General features: G+C 43.2%; 1 protein-coding gene across 1 annotated transcript; it reads left to right on the top strand.

Annotated features, from left to right (window-relative positions):
* Positions 1–3,560: 3,560 nt before the first annotated feature.
* MBOAT4 (membrane bound O-acyltransferase domain containing 4) lies at positions 3,561–10,525 on the top strand. Its single transcript, XM_057697535.1, has 3 exons — positions 3,561–3,679; positions 6,461–6,685; positions 9,018–10,525. The coding sequence occupies exons 1-3, from the start codon at positions 3,561–3,563 to the stop codon at positions 9,979–9,981; spliced, it is 1,308 nt and encodes a 435-aa protein (XP_057553518.1). The 3' UTR covers positions 9,982–10,525.
* Positions 10,526–15,714: the final 5,189 nt, after the last annotated feature.

Below are 15,714 nucleotides of genomic sequence, written 5' to 3'. Positions count from 1 at the left end.
AAGAAGCCAGGCTGAATCTCAGACCCAAACTACTTCCACCTGCCCTCTGCGCTACCCCCCTTCTGACTCTAAGTTTCAGATGGATATCATAAACTCGGTGTATCAGTTAGGGTTCAACCACAGAAACAGAACCACTGGGAGATAATATATTAAGAGATTTATTGCAGGGAATTGGTCAACGTGATTGTGGGGGCTGGCTAGGCAGGTGAGAAATCTGCAGGGCAGGCTGGAACTCTCATGCATGGAGTGAAGCCCTGTCTAGAGTGGAATTTCCTCAGGGAAGCTCCAACTCTGCCCTTAAGGCCATTTAACTGATTGAATCAAGCCCGCCCAGATTATATAGGATAATCTCCATTCCTTAAAATCACCTGATTATGGCATTTAATCACATCTACAAAATTCTTTCACTACATCACCTCCACCTCAGTTAGACTGAATAACTGAGAACTGTAGCCCAGCTCAGTTGACACAAGAAACTGACCTTCAGGGACTTCCCTGGTGGCACAGTGGTTAAGAACCCACCTGCCAAAGCAGGGGACACAGATTCGATCCCTGCTCCGGGAAGATCCCACATATCATGGAGCAATTAAGCCCGTGGGCCACAACTACTGAGCCTGTGCTCTAGAGTCTGTGAGCCACAACTGCTGAGCCTGAGTGCCACAACTACTGAAGCCCACGCACCTAGAGCCCATGCTCTGCAAAAAGAGAAGCCATTGCAATGAGAAGCCCATGCACCACAATGAAGAGTAGCCCCTGCTCACCACAGCCAGAGAAATCCCGTGTGCAGCAGTGAAGACCCAATGCAGCCAATAAATAAATAAATAAAATAAAAAATTTATAAAAGAAAACAAACACCTTCATTCTCAAAGAAGCCCTCTCAGAGTCAGAAATAGGTCACTCTTATATGTATAAGTGAATCACTTTGCTGTACACCTGAAACTAACACAACATTGTAAATCAACTGTAGTCCAATATAAAAAAAGAAAGAAATAGGTCACTCTAGCTATACTGTTGGTTTTCAACCTGAGATAAGGATAGCACCCATCACTGGCTGTAATTCTTTATTTTACTACCTCCCCCAAAGACCAAGTTCCATGAAATTAAGGCCATGTGAGTTTGTCCCTACTCTTTTCTGACTGACCACAGTACCTGACACATAGATGATACTCAAAAAAAAAAAGTTGAATATGGATGAATTTAGAACATCCTGTTGTCTCCAAGCATGTAAACACCTATTCATTTTTAAACAATGTCTGTCTAAACTAATTTGAAAGACTTCCATGGCATGGGTGATAGGGTTCTGGAGAGAAAACAGAAGCAGTGGGAGACACACATTTGAGTAATTGGCTCACATGGTTATGTAGAAGTAGCCCCCCAGGCTGGAAATTCAGAAACGAGTTAATATTGCAGTCTCAAACCCAAAATCTACAGGTGGGAAATTCAGGCAGGGTTTCTTTGAGGCAGAATTGCTTTCTAGGGGAAAATCTCTGTCTTTCCTCAAGGCCTTCAACTGATTGGATGAGGCCCACCCACATTTTGGATGGTAATCTGTTTCACTCAAAGTCTACTGATTTAAATGTTAATCTCATCTGAAAAATACCTTCCACTGCAATATTTAGACTGGTGTTTGACCAAACATCTGCGCAGCATAGCCTGAGTTGACAGAAAATTAACTATAATGGCATGCTTGTAAGAAGGACTGTTTTATCAACATTAGGTACAGTGTCTAGGGCCTATAAGCTTTTTGGGGAACCTGTAAAATGTTTGTGACCTGAAAATAAAATGTCTTGATTCCAAAATGCAAAAAGTACAAGTAGGAATTAATAAATATTTAATTCAGCGACAAAAGCATAACCTTTTTCCTAACAAATTAGGTGCAGCTCAATTCTTCTGAACCTAGCAACTATATTTAATGGGAGTTGCGGTTGCATTTTCATATGTGTAATATGATGTGAGCTTATTCATTTCTTAGGGAGCCCTTTTCCCCCATTAATTGCTCTACTGTTTGTCTAGGTCTTTGTGCCATCTGTGGCCTGGAATAAATTATCCATCTGTTTGGAAACATCCTTCCAGAGCCAATTTAAGCATTCCCCCTTCTCCACTTCCCTTGCATTTTAAAAATTCCTTATCTCTGCAGATGATTGCTTCTTTATGTATCCACTACAGTGTGCTGGCTGTATACTGCACCTGTAGTTCTATAATGAAGGTAATTGTTGCCATTTCCTTCTCCCTAGTTGATTCAGAGCTACTTGAGGGCAGGAGCCGTGTCTTATTCATCCTTCTATTCCAAGTGCTTAGCACAGGTCTGTCATAAAATTGTAGTCCAATAAAGCTCATCATTTTTATTATTCAATTGTTGTACCTTCAGCTACATTCAACCAACCAGCTTTACCTTCCATGCTTTTACATATGTTATCTAATCTTCATAACAATTCTGTTGAAGACAAGACAATTCTGCTGAGTAACTGGCATTATTACACCTAATTGTAAGATGAAGGTGTTCAGTCTCAGAGAGGGAAACCGATTTGCTCGGAGCTCTCCAGCTAACAGGAGGCTTTCTTTCATGTTTTCTCTTCTGTGCAGAGCTGTCTCTCACTGACAGGTGGTCCTTGCCCTTAAGATGCTTTTGTATCAGGCTGTACTCTCCTATCTCGTATTTAAGGCTGCATGCTCTTGTGTGTGCCTTCGGAAATGAAAAGTGACTGGTCTGGAACAGTGCTGTAATAATGTCCTGGGCTCAGTAGATGGACCTCTACCCACCAAGAAATGGCCTGTTGTTCTTGTCTTGCTCCGAGGCAGTGTCTCCTGGATTTCTTGTCTACACCCTAAAGAAAAGCTTCTCTTTAAATATTCCTCTTTACACTTTTGCTTCCTTAAAACCTTTTGAATTTTAACAAGTACTTACTGAGTACATCATATGCACCCAGCACTGTTCTATGTGCGGAGGATACAGCAATAAACAAAACAAAGTTCCTCCCTTGTAGAGCTCACACTGTAGCAGGGAGATGGGCAATAAACTAATCTAGAAATAGATATATAAGGTGTGGTGACTAGGTACTATAATAAAAAGAAGAAGAAGAAGAAGAAATAGCTTAAGGAAATAGTATAAGGAGCCTAAGGAGGAAATGGTTGGAGGGGGAACTGGCCTCCGTTCCTCACAGTTCGTGTTCTTGCTCCCTCTCCCCCATCCAATAAGTTGAGTGTCCACAATGGAGACGAGATTTTTCATTTACTTAGTGAAAAGAATATGAAACTCAGATGACTGGAAAGGCAAATACTGCAGTATATAAACAAAATCAGAACTTCTGAAAGCAATGCTTTTTGCACATATCCTTGCTGGGTAATATAACACCAAATGCGTTTTGGTTTCTATAGTGAGTTCCCTTTATCAGAAAACCAACTTTTATGCTGCTTATCTCCAGTGCTTTTGTTTGCCTTTTGCTCACCCAGGCCTTCCTAAACTGTATAAAAAGATCAAAGAGAACCTAGTTGAGACTTCTCTTCTAGGAAACATCAGTTAAGGATTCTGGAAAGGACAGTATCTTTTGTTCCAGTTCACGATGGATTGGCTTCAGCTGTTCTTTCTCCATCCTGTATCACTTTATCAAGGGGCTGCTTTTCCTTTTGCGCTTCTGTTTAATTATCTCTGCGTTATGGATTCATTTTCCACTCATGCCAGGTAGGTTTAATGGCTAATTTTGCTCTTACATCTATGAATACTATAGTAGACCAGAAAGCCCAGGTTGGAGTGCAGATGTGAATATTAATTATTAATTACACTGGTTTTTTTTTTTTGTTATCATCACTACCACTGACTATTGATTGCTTGATCATGATTTTGTCTAATAGAGTGAATCGGAACTGGGAATTGACATCATGTCTGCATTGACTCAGCCAAAGTTTGATAGGTTCACATTAAGCAGGAAAAGGATGAAAATAAATGGGAGAGAGATGGATGTTGGGGTGATATAGGAATTCCCCAAATAGATGCACCTATAAATCAACTATATGCCCCAGATGTTCTTGAACAGTCTTAATTTCATGGAATTCTATTATTTTTAATAAAATTAATTTTATTAAATATTCAACAGCTATGTGATTTTTTTAAATGCCTTTGTATGATTTCTCAGAGAAATGAAATGTCAAAAATTTTGTTAGATTAGTTTTATTTCAACCTGGGATCCAAAATTACTGTCACTAGAGATTTGATAACTTGATTGAAATGATTTTTTATACCTAATAAATTCAATACATTAGAGACAGTCCCTATTTTTAAAAAAAAAGTTTTATGGAATATCCTTTTGTAAAGTGAAAATCCATTGCCAAAGTTCTACCTCCTAATAATTCATTTATTTTGGAAATTAGGATTTTTATATTTTGGGGATTCTTAAGTAAAAAATCTGGCTGTATCTAGGAATCCAGATGGCTGAGTTTGATTAAACTATGGTAGGTTATTACATTTTCACAACTGGTTGATGGCCCTTTACCTTGGTTTCTGAGATGAGGGAAGCAGTTAAAAAAAGAAAAAAAATTTCCTACTGAGAAAGAGAAATTCACAATAAAGCAAAACAAGTCCAAAAATAGGTTAACATTGCTGGCTTTGGAGTCAGCCTGGGGAGCCCTGGCCCCTCACTTCCTGAGTGTCCTTGTGTGTGTGAATAAACTCTGCGTTTGTCTGTAAAATGGAAATAATAATGCCTACCTCATGGGATTATTTTAAGGATTAAATGAAGATATTTTTTATAAAGGAAGTATTAGCCCAATGCCCAGAATAAAATAAGCACTCAAAAATATTCATGCATCCTGTGTTGTACATGTGTAGACATTTTAGTGTTTACAAATCCCCAGGGCAGTTGCTTCAGGGAAGAGCATTGTTTCATGTTTCACTTCTGCTCTGTAAGGAATAAATATTCTCTGTTATTTTCCGATGGCAAGGAGGCAAAGGCTTGGACCACAGTGTTCATCGGGGTGGGTGGGTGAGGAGTCACCCCAAGCATAGGCTCAAAGAGCAGCTCGGGAACTGCCAGGGCCTGTGGACTAGAGCCTCTCACACTGAGGCACCTACCGTCTTCCTCAAGAAAGAAGGAAATTCTCGAAAAGGCATGTGTGCAACAGGCCAAGCAGTCATGATCTACGCCCTGTGACGTAGAGAAAATCCTCTTTGATTCACTTTTCCTGTCCCTGACCGCTCAGTCCCTGTTTCAGATTTTTCTTCTTCTGGCCTCTTTGTTCAGATTAATTAACTAGGCACCAGTTAAAAGGAAAAAACAAGCAAACCTCCATATACCGTGGGGACAAGTGCCAAGACCTCACAATAGGGAATCTCCGGGGCCTCGGCAGAGCCAGAGGGTGTCCACCGGCTTCCGCAGGAGGCACACCCACAAAGCCCTTCACCCACCTGGGGGTACACAACGTTATAAAAAGCACTAAGTCATGAGACCTTAAAGTGCAATAGAGAGGATAAAGACATATATCATATGGTATCACTTAAATGTGGAATCTTAAAAAAAATGATACAAATGAACTTATTTACAACACAGAAATAGACTCACAGACAGAAAACAAATTTTCAGTTATCAGAAGGGGTAGTTGGGGTGGGGTAGAGCTAAATTAGGAGTTTGGGATTAATATATACACACTACTATATGTAAACTAGACAAGCAACAGGGCCCTAGTGTATAGCACAGGGAACTCTATTGAATATTTTGTAATAACCTATAATAGAAAAAATCTGAAGAAGCATACATATATGTATAAGTGAATCACCGCTGTACACCTGAAACACTGTAAATCAACTATACTTCACTAGATTAAAAAACAAAACAAAACAAAACAAAACGTTATACTAATAATAGAAGCTTCACTCAAATAAGCACATACTGTATGATTTTATTTGTATGAATTTGGAGAATAGGCTAAACTACATACGCAGATGGCAAACATTATTAAACGAGACATTTAAAGACTCTGTGATTGAGTTTTCAAACACCTATTAAAGGGAGGCATTGAGTGTCCACCCTCCCAACCAACCTCCCCTCTGAGGGCGGGCGAGGGGTGTGCAACCCCGTGGAAAGGGAAGAGACTCATCTGGGTGAGATGATGGCTGGATCTTGGATTCCCATCACCTGTCTGTCAGGCGGCACGCACAGGGCTGGGAAACATTGCCGAGCTGTCCCCTGCTGGACTGTGTCCTCCCTGCCATGGTGGGCATCAACGAGGGGTGGCCAGTGTCCCCGAGGCAGGAATCAAGATTCGCCTCCCGAGAAAGGGGTTTACAAGTTGACTCTGGCTTTGCCCCCCACGTTTCTGTCCTTTAGGAGAACACAAGGAAGACTTCAGGGTGACACCAGTGTGACTTCTCTAGGGGTGAGGTGGGGCCCACCTCCATCGGGTTCCCCAGATGGGCTGCCACGGGGAGTGACTTACCTGTCGCACTGCTCCAAGGTGCTCTGTGTTCCAGGTACCTCTTCCTCCTGGGGGGAGGAGGCGCCCTGGCCGTGGCCGCCATGGGTCCCTTCGCTGCCCTGGTGTTCATCCCCGCTCTGTGCGCCGTGGTCCTGATCCACTCGCTTGGCCCCCGGGACGTCCACAGGCCGACGTTCCTCTTTCAGATGAGCTGGCAGACGCTGTGCCACCTGGGTCTGCACTATACGGAGTATTATCTGCAAGAAGCACCTTCCACGAGGTAAAGCAGCCCATTCCTGTGCTCCTACGAGCCCACGAGGGTTGGCTTGCCCCGGGGTAGTGGTGGCAAGGACCTGGGCATTGAGTTTCAATCCAAATTCTTCCACATCTCAGCAGTGTGATCTTGAGTGAGTCAGTCAACCTCTCTCAGCCACAATGTCTGAAATAAAGGGTGCATGTCCGTGTATGTTGGGGGGAGGGCAGGACCTATCTTGAAGAGCCTCTTAGCTTAGAGGTAGTGAATAGAAGTGTCATTGTATGACTAATCTCCTGGTAACGACCACGTGCTGCCTACACAGCACAGTGCCTGGCACCAGCTGTAATTATCATCGTGCCCAAGAAAGGGGGGTGAACCAGGCGTCCCAGGGCCCACAGATGAAGCCGGCCTGCATGTGACTAAGCAGAGTACCCACACGCAGGTGTAGGTGGTTTAGACACGCAGCCGCAGCCTCCCCTCCCTTTCAGCACTACAGGGAAGCTATAAATCTACCGGAAACCTTTGCTGCCTTCCCACACAGGTACTCCGCAAGAGCTTTGCTTTCACTGGACTTAGCTCTCCCATCCCCCAGAAAAAGGGAAATCACTCAATCCAGGGGAAAGAAAAAATCAGGTGCTCATTACAGTCCAGGGACGTGTTTTCCTGAGTCAGTGAGCGCACCAGGAATAGAGGGAGAAGGCATCTCTGCCACCCTGAGGCCTGTTGTTCCTGGACTCGAGCTGTGATCACCGCTGGACGGGCTCCATGGTCGCTCGGTGAAATGAAGCAGTGACCTGTTGAGGGGAGTCCCCTCCAGCTGCCTTTGGGTCCCTCACGTTGCCATCCCTGCCACACCCAGAATCCTTTTCTTTATTTTGACTATGTTCACCGAAGGCCCCAGGGCTTGCTTCTCTGAAAAAAAGGCAAGATGGCAGGTTGGTAGGGAGTGGGCAGTACTGACTGGGATGTGTCGGCCCGGACCTGAAAGGGCCTGGAGGAGCAAGTTGAACAGGATCTGGCTGGATGGGAGGGAGGCTGAGCCTGAGCTGAAGTGGGAAGATGTGTTAGTTTGCTCTGGCTCTCATACAAAGCACGGCGGACAGGGTGGCTTCAGCGACATTTATTTCCTCTGGAGGCTGGAAGTCCAAGGTCAAAGCGTTGGCAGGTTCATCTTCTCCTGAGGCCTCTCTCCTTGGCTGTAGAAACCCCACCTTCTCCCTGTGCTTTCACGTGGTCTCCCCTCTGTGTGTGTTTGTGTCCTGATTTCTTCTTCTATGGAAGCCAGTCATCTTGGAATATGACCTCATTTTACCTTAATTACCTCTTAAAGACCCATCTCCAAATGCACACATTCTGAGGTACCGGAGGTTAGGACTCCGATATATGAATTTGGGGGCAGAGGGGCGGGGGGGACACATTCAGCCCTTAAGAGAAGGTGAGTAAACAGGGGTTAGTGGCATTTGGTGGCTACTTTGCTAACTGTTTGATAAGTCAAGTAAGGAGGTCAGTTGTCCTTAAGTTCTCAGACACAGAAATGGCTGGGAAACAGAGCCATTTTCTCCCCACAGGAGAGCATTCCTGATTGTAGAGTGTGTCACTGTAATTTGCATTAATTTTCTCCACAATGTCTTGCCAGCAGGATCTTCTCTGCTGTGTGATGGTGAAGCAGGAACAGCTCAGGTGATTGGTTAAAAACGCACCTCAAACTGCTAGGGACTCAGGGCACACCCTGAACCTCTAAGCTTGACTCACTATTCCTCAGCCCAAACCCCGGAGCTTGCAGAATCTCACAGTCCAAATCTTCAACTTCCTATAGCCTCTATGGGAAGAACTAAGACTAAACCAAACTAAGGTTTTGTTTCTTCTATGACAAATTTCTCCCAGATCCACAATCCTGATCGTTATAAGCTAGTCTTGGAAATATTATCATCAATATTTCACTTTAATATGCCTTGTCATTCTTTTATTTGTCTAATGATTCATTTCTCCATTTACTTTTCCATCCTGCTCAGAGGAGTCTGTGGTTCTGGATTAATCCAAGATTTTTGTGGGGGCACTGCAGGCCATGAGATTGGTCTTAATTGTTTGTCACTGTCTTTTTTGTTTGTTTTGTTTTTTAATATTTATTTATTTGGCTGCACCGGGCCTTAGTTGCGGTGTGCGGGATCTAATTCCCTGACCAGGGATCGAACCCAGGCCCCCTGCATTGGGAGCGTGGGGTCTTATCCATTGGACGCATGGGGTCTTATCCACTGGACCACCAGAGAAGTCCCTGCCGTTGGCTCTTGTGTGAGGCACTGGAAGGGGATAAAATAAATGTGGCGTGTTTTTACATTAAAAAAAAAATCTCTTTCAGGTTCTGCATCACTCTTTCTTCCCTCATGCTCTTGACCCAGAGGGTCACATCCCTGTCTCTGGACCTTCGTGAGGGGAGAGTGGCGGTAGCGGCAGGAGGCATCGGGAACAGGAGCTCTTTGTCTGAGCGTCTATGGAAGGCTCTGCCCTATTTCAGCTACTTGCTCTTTTTCCCTGCTCTCCTAGGAGGCCCCCTGTGTTCCTTCCAGAGATTTCAGGCTCGTGTTCAAGGGCCCAGCAGTCTGCATCCCAGACACCCTTTCTGGGCTCTAACCTGGAAGGGTCTGCAGATCCTGGGACTGGAGTGTCTGCAGGTGGTGGTGAGGGGGGTGGTGAGCACAGGAGCAGGACTGACCGACTGCCGGCAGCTGCAGTGCGTCTATGTCATGTGGTCCACAGCCGTGCTCTTCAAACTCACCTATTACTCCCACTGGCTCCTGGATGACTCCCTCCTCCACGCAGCCGGCTTTGGATCCGAGTTTGGGCAGAGCCCCGGTGCAGAGGGATACATTCCTGATGGGGATATTTGGACCCTGGAAACAACCCACAGGATCTCCCAGTTCACCCGAAAGTGGAACCAGAGCACAGCTCGGTGGCTCCGACGCCTCATTTTCCAGCAGGGCAGGACCTGGCCCTTGTTGCAGACATTCGTCTTTTCGGCCTGGTGGCACGGACTCCATCCGGGACAGGTGTTTGGTTTCCTCTGCTGGGCTGTGATGGTGGAAGCCGACTACCTGATTCACACCTTTGCCAACGTGTTCATCAGATCCTGGCCGATGCGGCTGCTCTATAGAACTCTCACCTGGGCCCACACCCAGCTCATAATTGCTTACATAATGCTGGCCGTGGAGGCCCGGAGCCTCTCCTCTCTCTGGCTGCTGTGTAATTCTTACAACAGTGTTTTTCCCACAGTGTACAGTATTCTGCTGCTTTTATTAGCGAAGAGAAAGTATAAATGTAACTGACAACTTTCCCCAACTTTCATCTTATACACCCATGAAACAGACTTTAGAAAGTAACAGATGGCGCCTTGAAGAGGCATGTGTTTGCACCTTTCCGTGATAAAAGTTTTCTTTTTGTTTGTTTTCTTTTTAAGTATTGGATGTGTATACCTGATAGCTTGGTATAGAAATTTGTGTATCTACTTTAACAAGCTATTAATACTGATACTGAAGATCCAAAAAAGAAAACGATATGATTTCTTCTGTTCAGGTTTACAGTTTAGGTGTGGAAGCAAAATTTAGGTTTAATGCGATACATGAAAACGAAAGGCACTGTGGACCGAATGGCAAATGGTATATGCAGATGGTCTCCAACTTACAATGGTTCAACTTCATGACTTTTCAACTTTACGATGGTGCAAAAGCTGTAGCATTCAGTAGAAATCATCCTTCGAGTTTTGAGTTTTGATCTTTCTCTGGCTCGCGATTTGTGGTACGATGCTCTCTCTCGCGATGCTGGGCAGGGCAGCCGCAGCTCCCACTCGGTCCCAGGATCACAAGGGCGAACAACCGATACGCTGAAAACCATCCTGTTTTTCACCTTCAGTACAGTAGTCAATCAATTATATGAGATAGTCAACACTTTATTATAAAATAGGCTTTGTGTTATATGATTTTGCCCAACTATAGGCTAATGTAAGTGTTCTGAGCACGTTTAATATAGGCTATGACGTTCTGTAAGTTAGGTGTATTACATGCATTTTCTTTGTTTCCCTTTAAGATTTATATATTTATTTATTTTTGGCTGCGTTGGGTCTTCATTGCTCTGCACAAGCTTTCTCTAGTTGTGGTGAGCAGGGGCTACTCTTCATTGAAGTGTGTGGGCTTCTCATTGCAGTAGCTTCTCTTGTGGAACAGGGGCTTTAGGCGTGTGGGCTTCAGTAGCTGCAGCACGTGGGCTCAGTAGTTGTGGCACATGGGCTTAGTTGCTCCACAGCATGTGGGATCTTCCTGGACCAGGGATTGAACCCGTGTTCCCTGCATTGGCAGGCAGATTCTTAACCACTGCGCCACCAGGGGCGGTCCCTCCATGGATTTTCAATTTATGATATTTCCAACTTATGATGCGTTTATCAGGATGTAACCCCATTGTAAGTGGAGAAAGACATTCAAAAATTGTGTCTCAGTAAACTTCTTAAAAAAAAAGTTCTTAAAAAAATATAAATAAAAACAAAAATTGAGTGTCCTCATGGTCCTGGAATATGAGTTCAGCAAGACAAAAGCAACAACAAAACAAAACCTAAATCATATTATCATGTTGGTTTGTTACATAAATGAGAGACTCATCCGTTTCCACAGGTAATATGAAATATTTGGTCTAAAAATGGAAAGGTTGACATTATCTCAGAGATATGTCGATAAACCAAAAATCCAGCGAAAACTAGATAGCTACTTATGTAATTGTTAAATACAAAACTGACTCATGAAATATGTCACACGAAGAGGCCAATAAGAAGAAGGAAACGTTGTTTTAGTACAACTTTGAGGGTCTAGTCCTTTTTCTTGGCACATCCTAAATAACTTCCTCTGTTTCTTCCTCTCTTAGGATTTAAAATGTACCCAGAGAAAGACATTAGGACCTCCAAGTCACAGTGAAGCAATGGCATTTTAACTAGCATTTTCCCAGTACTACCACATCTGTGAGCCACCTGGACTATTACATTTTTTTTCTTTAAATCAACTTTAACTTAACTTACTTTTAAAAAGTAAGAGAGAGAGTAGCACAGACATATATATACTACCAACTGTAAAATAGATAGCCAGTGGGAAGTTGTTGTATAACAAAGGGAGTTCAACTCGAGGATGGAAGATGCCTTAGAGGACTGGGATGGGGAGGGTGGGGGGGACTCGAGGGAGGGTGGGGGGGGAGTCAAGGGAGGGAGGGAATATGGGAATATGTGTATAAAAACAGATGATTGAACTTGGTGTACCCCCAAAAAAATAATGAATAAATAAATAAAATTAATTAAAAAAGGAGTAAATGATTTAGATATAAAAAAAACTTTCTAAACAGTAGAACTGGTGAAAATTGGCTTTAGTGTACTAATTATGTTTTATTCTGGTGCTCACTTAAAAAAACACACCCCCTTGATGGAGGATGCCTTAGAGGACTGGGGCGGGGAGGGTGGGGGGGACTTGAGGGAGGGGGAGTCAAGGAAGGGAGGGAATACGGGGATATGTGTATAAAAACATGATTGAACTTGGTGTACGCCCCAAAAAATTAAAAAACAAAACAAAACACACCCTTGTTTAAATAAGAAATGTTTGTGTACTGCTTTAAATCACCTGCTTACCCCAGGATTACGTTTGTCCCACCCTAGGAAGCATTGTACAAGTATCTAAGCTTCCAAAACCAAACGTTTTCATCCTCAAAATATAAAATTGCAAGAAAGCTTTTAATCTTTAAAGCTTGACAAAGGTGATACTAAGAAGTTATACACCACTTAGAAAATATATCAATATCCCTTGCCAACACTAAGGCAAACAAACTGCCCCTGATCTTAGCACACAGGACATAGCACAACAAGCAGCAAGAGCCTTGAACAGATGCCATGAGTGTGTATGGCCTTAACCAGCACGGTTCTGCACTTTCTGTCACTATACTCAATAACCCAAGGGAGATGACATGGACAAATGGGATTTCCGGCGTGGGGAACAGTCAAAGAGGATACAGCAGATAGCCGAGGGGGTGTTAAGATTCCAAGACCATCACAAGCACTGAAATGGCAATCCTTAGAATCCACCCAGAGAAGCAAGTGGAGTGGTGGTGGTGGTGGTGGTGGTGTCATAAATCGGGAGAAAAGTTACATGATCATTGCAGCATAATTTATTATAGAGAAACATGTTTAGCATAAGCAGAATCGTTAAGCAAATAATGATGGACTCTTTCAGAGCTATTAAAAATGAATGCTTTTTCTAGAGGTACTCCTGGGGCGCGGGCTACATAGATATATGTGTTCCCTAGCTTATGAAATCCTTCAAACTGTAGACATAAGATACATACAAGTTTCTGTATATATGATACACTTTAATAATTTTAAGTGATTGCTTGTAATGATTAGGGAAATGTTTATGAGAAAATGTTCAGTTTTAAAAAGACGCTGGTTAATAAAGTATTTTAAAGTACAATTTGGTCTCCAAATCTATCTCCCTATCTCCCAGGGGTAATTTCTGGGACATCTGCTTCCTTCTTTTTCTATTTGCATCTTCTAGGAAGGGTTTCAGTTAGCTGGGCAGTATAAAGAACAAAGAAAAAGAAGAGAAAAGAAAAAAAGACATAAAAAAAAGAACAATGCAATTTGAGAGTATTAATCTAAGGAAAAAAGTCAGAGCTGGAGATGCAGACCTGCAAACTCTCCGTCTGCTGTAGAGATTCTGGGATCCAAGAAGGCCAGGGAACAGTGAGTCTGCCTCTTCTCGTCCAGTCCAGCCTTGTTTCCTTTGTTAGGACTTAACTCCTTCAGTCCTGGATCCTTGGCAACTTTTTATTTTTATTTTTTTAAATTTTTAATTAATTAATTTATTTTATTTATTTATTTTTTTTTGGGGGGGTACACCAGGTTGATCCTTGGCAACTTAGTTTTCCTTTCCTTCGGTTACTGACCATCCCTCCCAAGGCCCTGCCCATTGCCTCCCCAATACCCTTGACACATGACTGACAGCTCCTGCTTATTCTCCTCTCTTACTGTTAATCTTGTGACTCTGACCTCGCTGCCAAAACTGGATTATTGGATGTTTTTCTTCTCTTATTTGATCTAGAACTGGCCCCCAGGCCACCCCTGCTCTCCATCTCATTCTGGCTCCTATGTTGACAAATCATGCTAATCCTCTGCAAATACAAGGAAGAGGCCATCCGCCTCTGTCCTGTGGGCAGTAGCCCTGGACAAGTGAGTTAGATGCTATGGGACAAGCACTAGAGATAAGCGCCTGGTGGGCATATAATTACTCTGAAGGGTTTTGTAGGAGCCCTGACAGATTCTCCCTCCAACCCCTCTGCAGGGGACCTCATTCCATTGTTTGAAAGTATCACCACGTGAGATTCTGGTGATTAAGAAATTCCTAAAAGTGGGATAAGCCATAATAGATGAAAAGCTCAGAATGCTGGTGTTGACACGAATAATCAATAAACAATCTATAATAATGAGTAGGAGAGAGTTTTATTCGAACCAGGCTGAGGACAAGTGCCGGGACCGCAGTCTCCAACCAAAAAAGAAAGCAATCCAGAGAAGCATGGTTTTCAGTACAGTTTTATATCTTGTCAGAACCAAGGGCATACGTCAAACATGGCAGGGGTACATTTCTTCAAGGTTTCAACAGATGGTTACAGATTAGCATGTACCTATGCAGTGAGTCAGCATGACCCTGGTTCTCCTTATCTCCAAAGGAGTACTAGCATTGGCATTGTAGGAAACAGGGCTTATAAGGGCAAAACCCGCAAGGTTACAGTTACATGAACTGTTTATCAAGAACTACAATTGCAGTTGGCAGATACTAAGGGTATTTGTTAAGTAAGGATTGGTTGGGGTCCTAAATGGCTGCATAGTTACAAAGGGGAGACCTCAAGACCACAAGGCTGCAGCGGGCAGGTGCTGTTCTGAAAACGGCTGGTGGAGTCCTTGGGTCTGGTACAGTTCAGAGAAAGTCCAAGTTCTCGGTGGGGCAGAGAGGTGTCTGAGGCCAGATGCTCAGTGGCCACTGGACTCCATTTTTGTACACCTGAACTGTGATTACTCTGTTATAATTTCAGTTTGTCATCACTGACAAAGCTTAATTAGAAAATATATTTAACAAAAAAAAGCTACAAAGCTACAAAATTCACCTTCCTAAAAGGACCAAGGAACTGTAGATGCCACTATTTGTCTACTGAAATGGCATTGCTAGTAAATGTTCCATGAAAACTTGAGATCACCTCTTGACCTATTGTTTTATTCATTTTTACAAAAAAATTTTGTTTTGGCCATGCCATACAGCATGTGGAATCTTAGCTGCCTGACCAGGGATCGAACTTGTGCCCTCTGCAGTAGAGGCGCGGGTCCTAACCACTGGACCACCAGGGAAGTCCCTTGACATGTTGTTTTGGATAAACTAGGCTCACAGGGCAGCCCTGTCCCCTGATGCACATGCAGCCACTCACTCACGCTGGCCTCACTGCTAATTTGCTGGCAGATGCCATGACCAACAGGCAGCCAGTGGCTCTAAATGGGTAACTGGGTTTAGTGACACACCCCAGTCGTTCCATGTCTCCAAAGGAGATGATCCATGTTTTTCTGTTTTTGTTTTTTTCTATCCATGTAGTTTTTTTTTTTTTTTAAGAACTTGTATTGAGATACAGTTAACAGACAATAAACAGCATATATTTAGAGTGTACAATTTGGTATCCCAATCTCCCAATTCATCCCCCCCAACCCTCCCCGCTTTCCCCACTTGGTGTCCATGTGTTTGTTCTTTACGTCTGTGTCTCTATTTCTGCCTTGCATTTCCTCTTTCATAGTTGTTAGCATTTGCCTTATGTATTGAGGTGCTCCTATATTGGGTGCATATATATTTATAATTGTTATCTCCTCTTCTTGGATGGATCCTTTAATCTTTATGTAGTGTCCTTTCTTGTCTCTTGTAACATTTTTTATTTTAAAGTCTATTTTATCTGATGTGACTATTGCTACTCCAGCTTTCTTTTGATTTCCGTTTGCATGGAAT

This window comes from Hippopotamus amphibius, chromosome 10, assembly GCF_030028045.1.
Source record: "Hippopotamus amphibius kiboko isolate mHipAmp2 chromosome 10, mHipAmp2.hap2, whole genome shotgun sequence".
NCBI lineage: Eukaryota > Metazoa > Chordata > Mammalia > Artiodactyla > Hippopotamidae > Hippopotamus > Hippopotamus amphibius.
The sequence above is the reverse complement of the archived record's forward strand: the minus strand, read 5'-3'. Positions and strand labels throughout refer to the sequence as shown.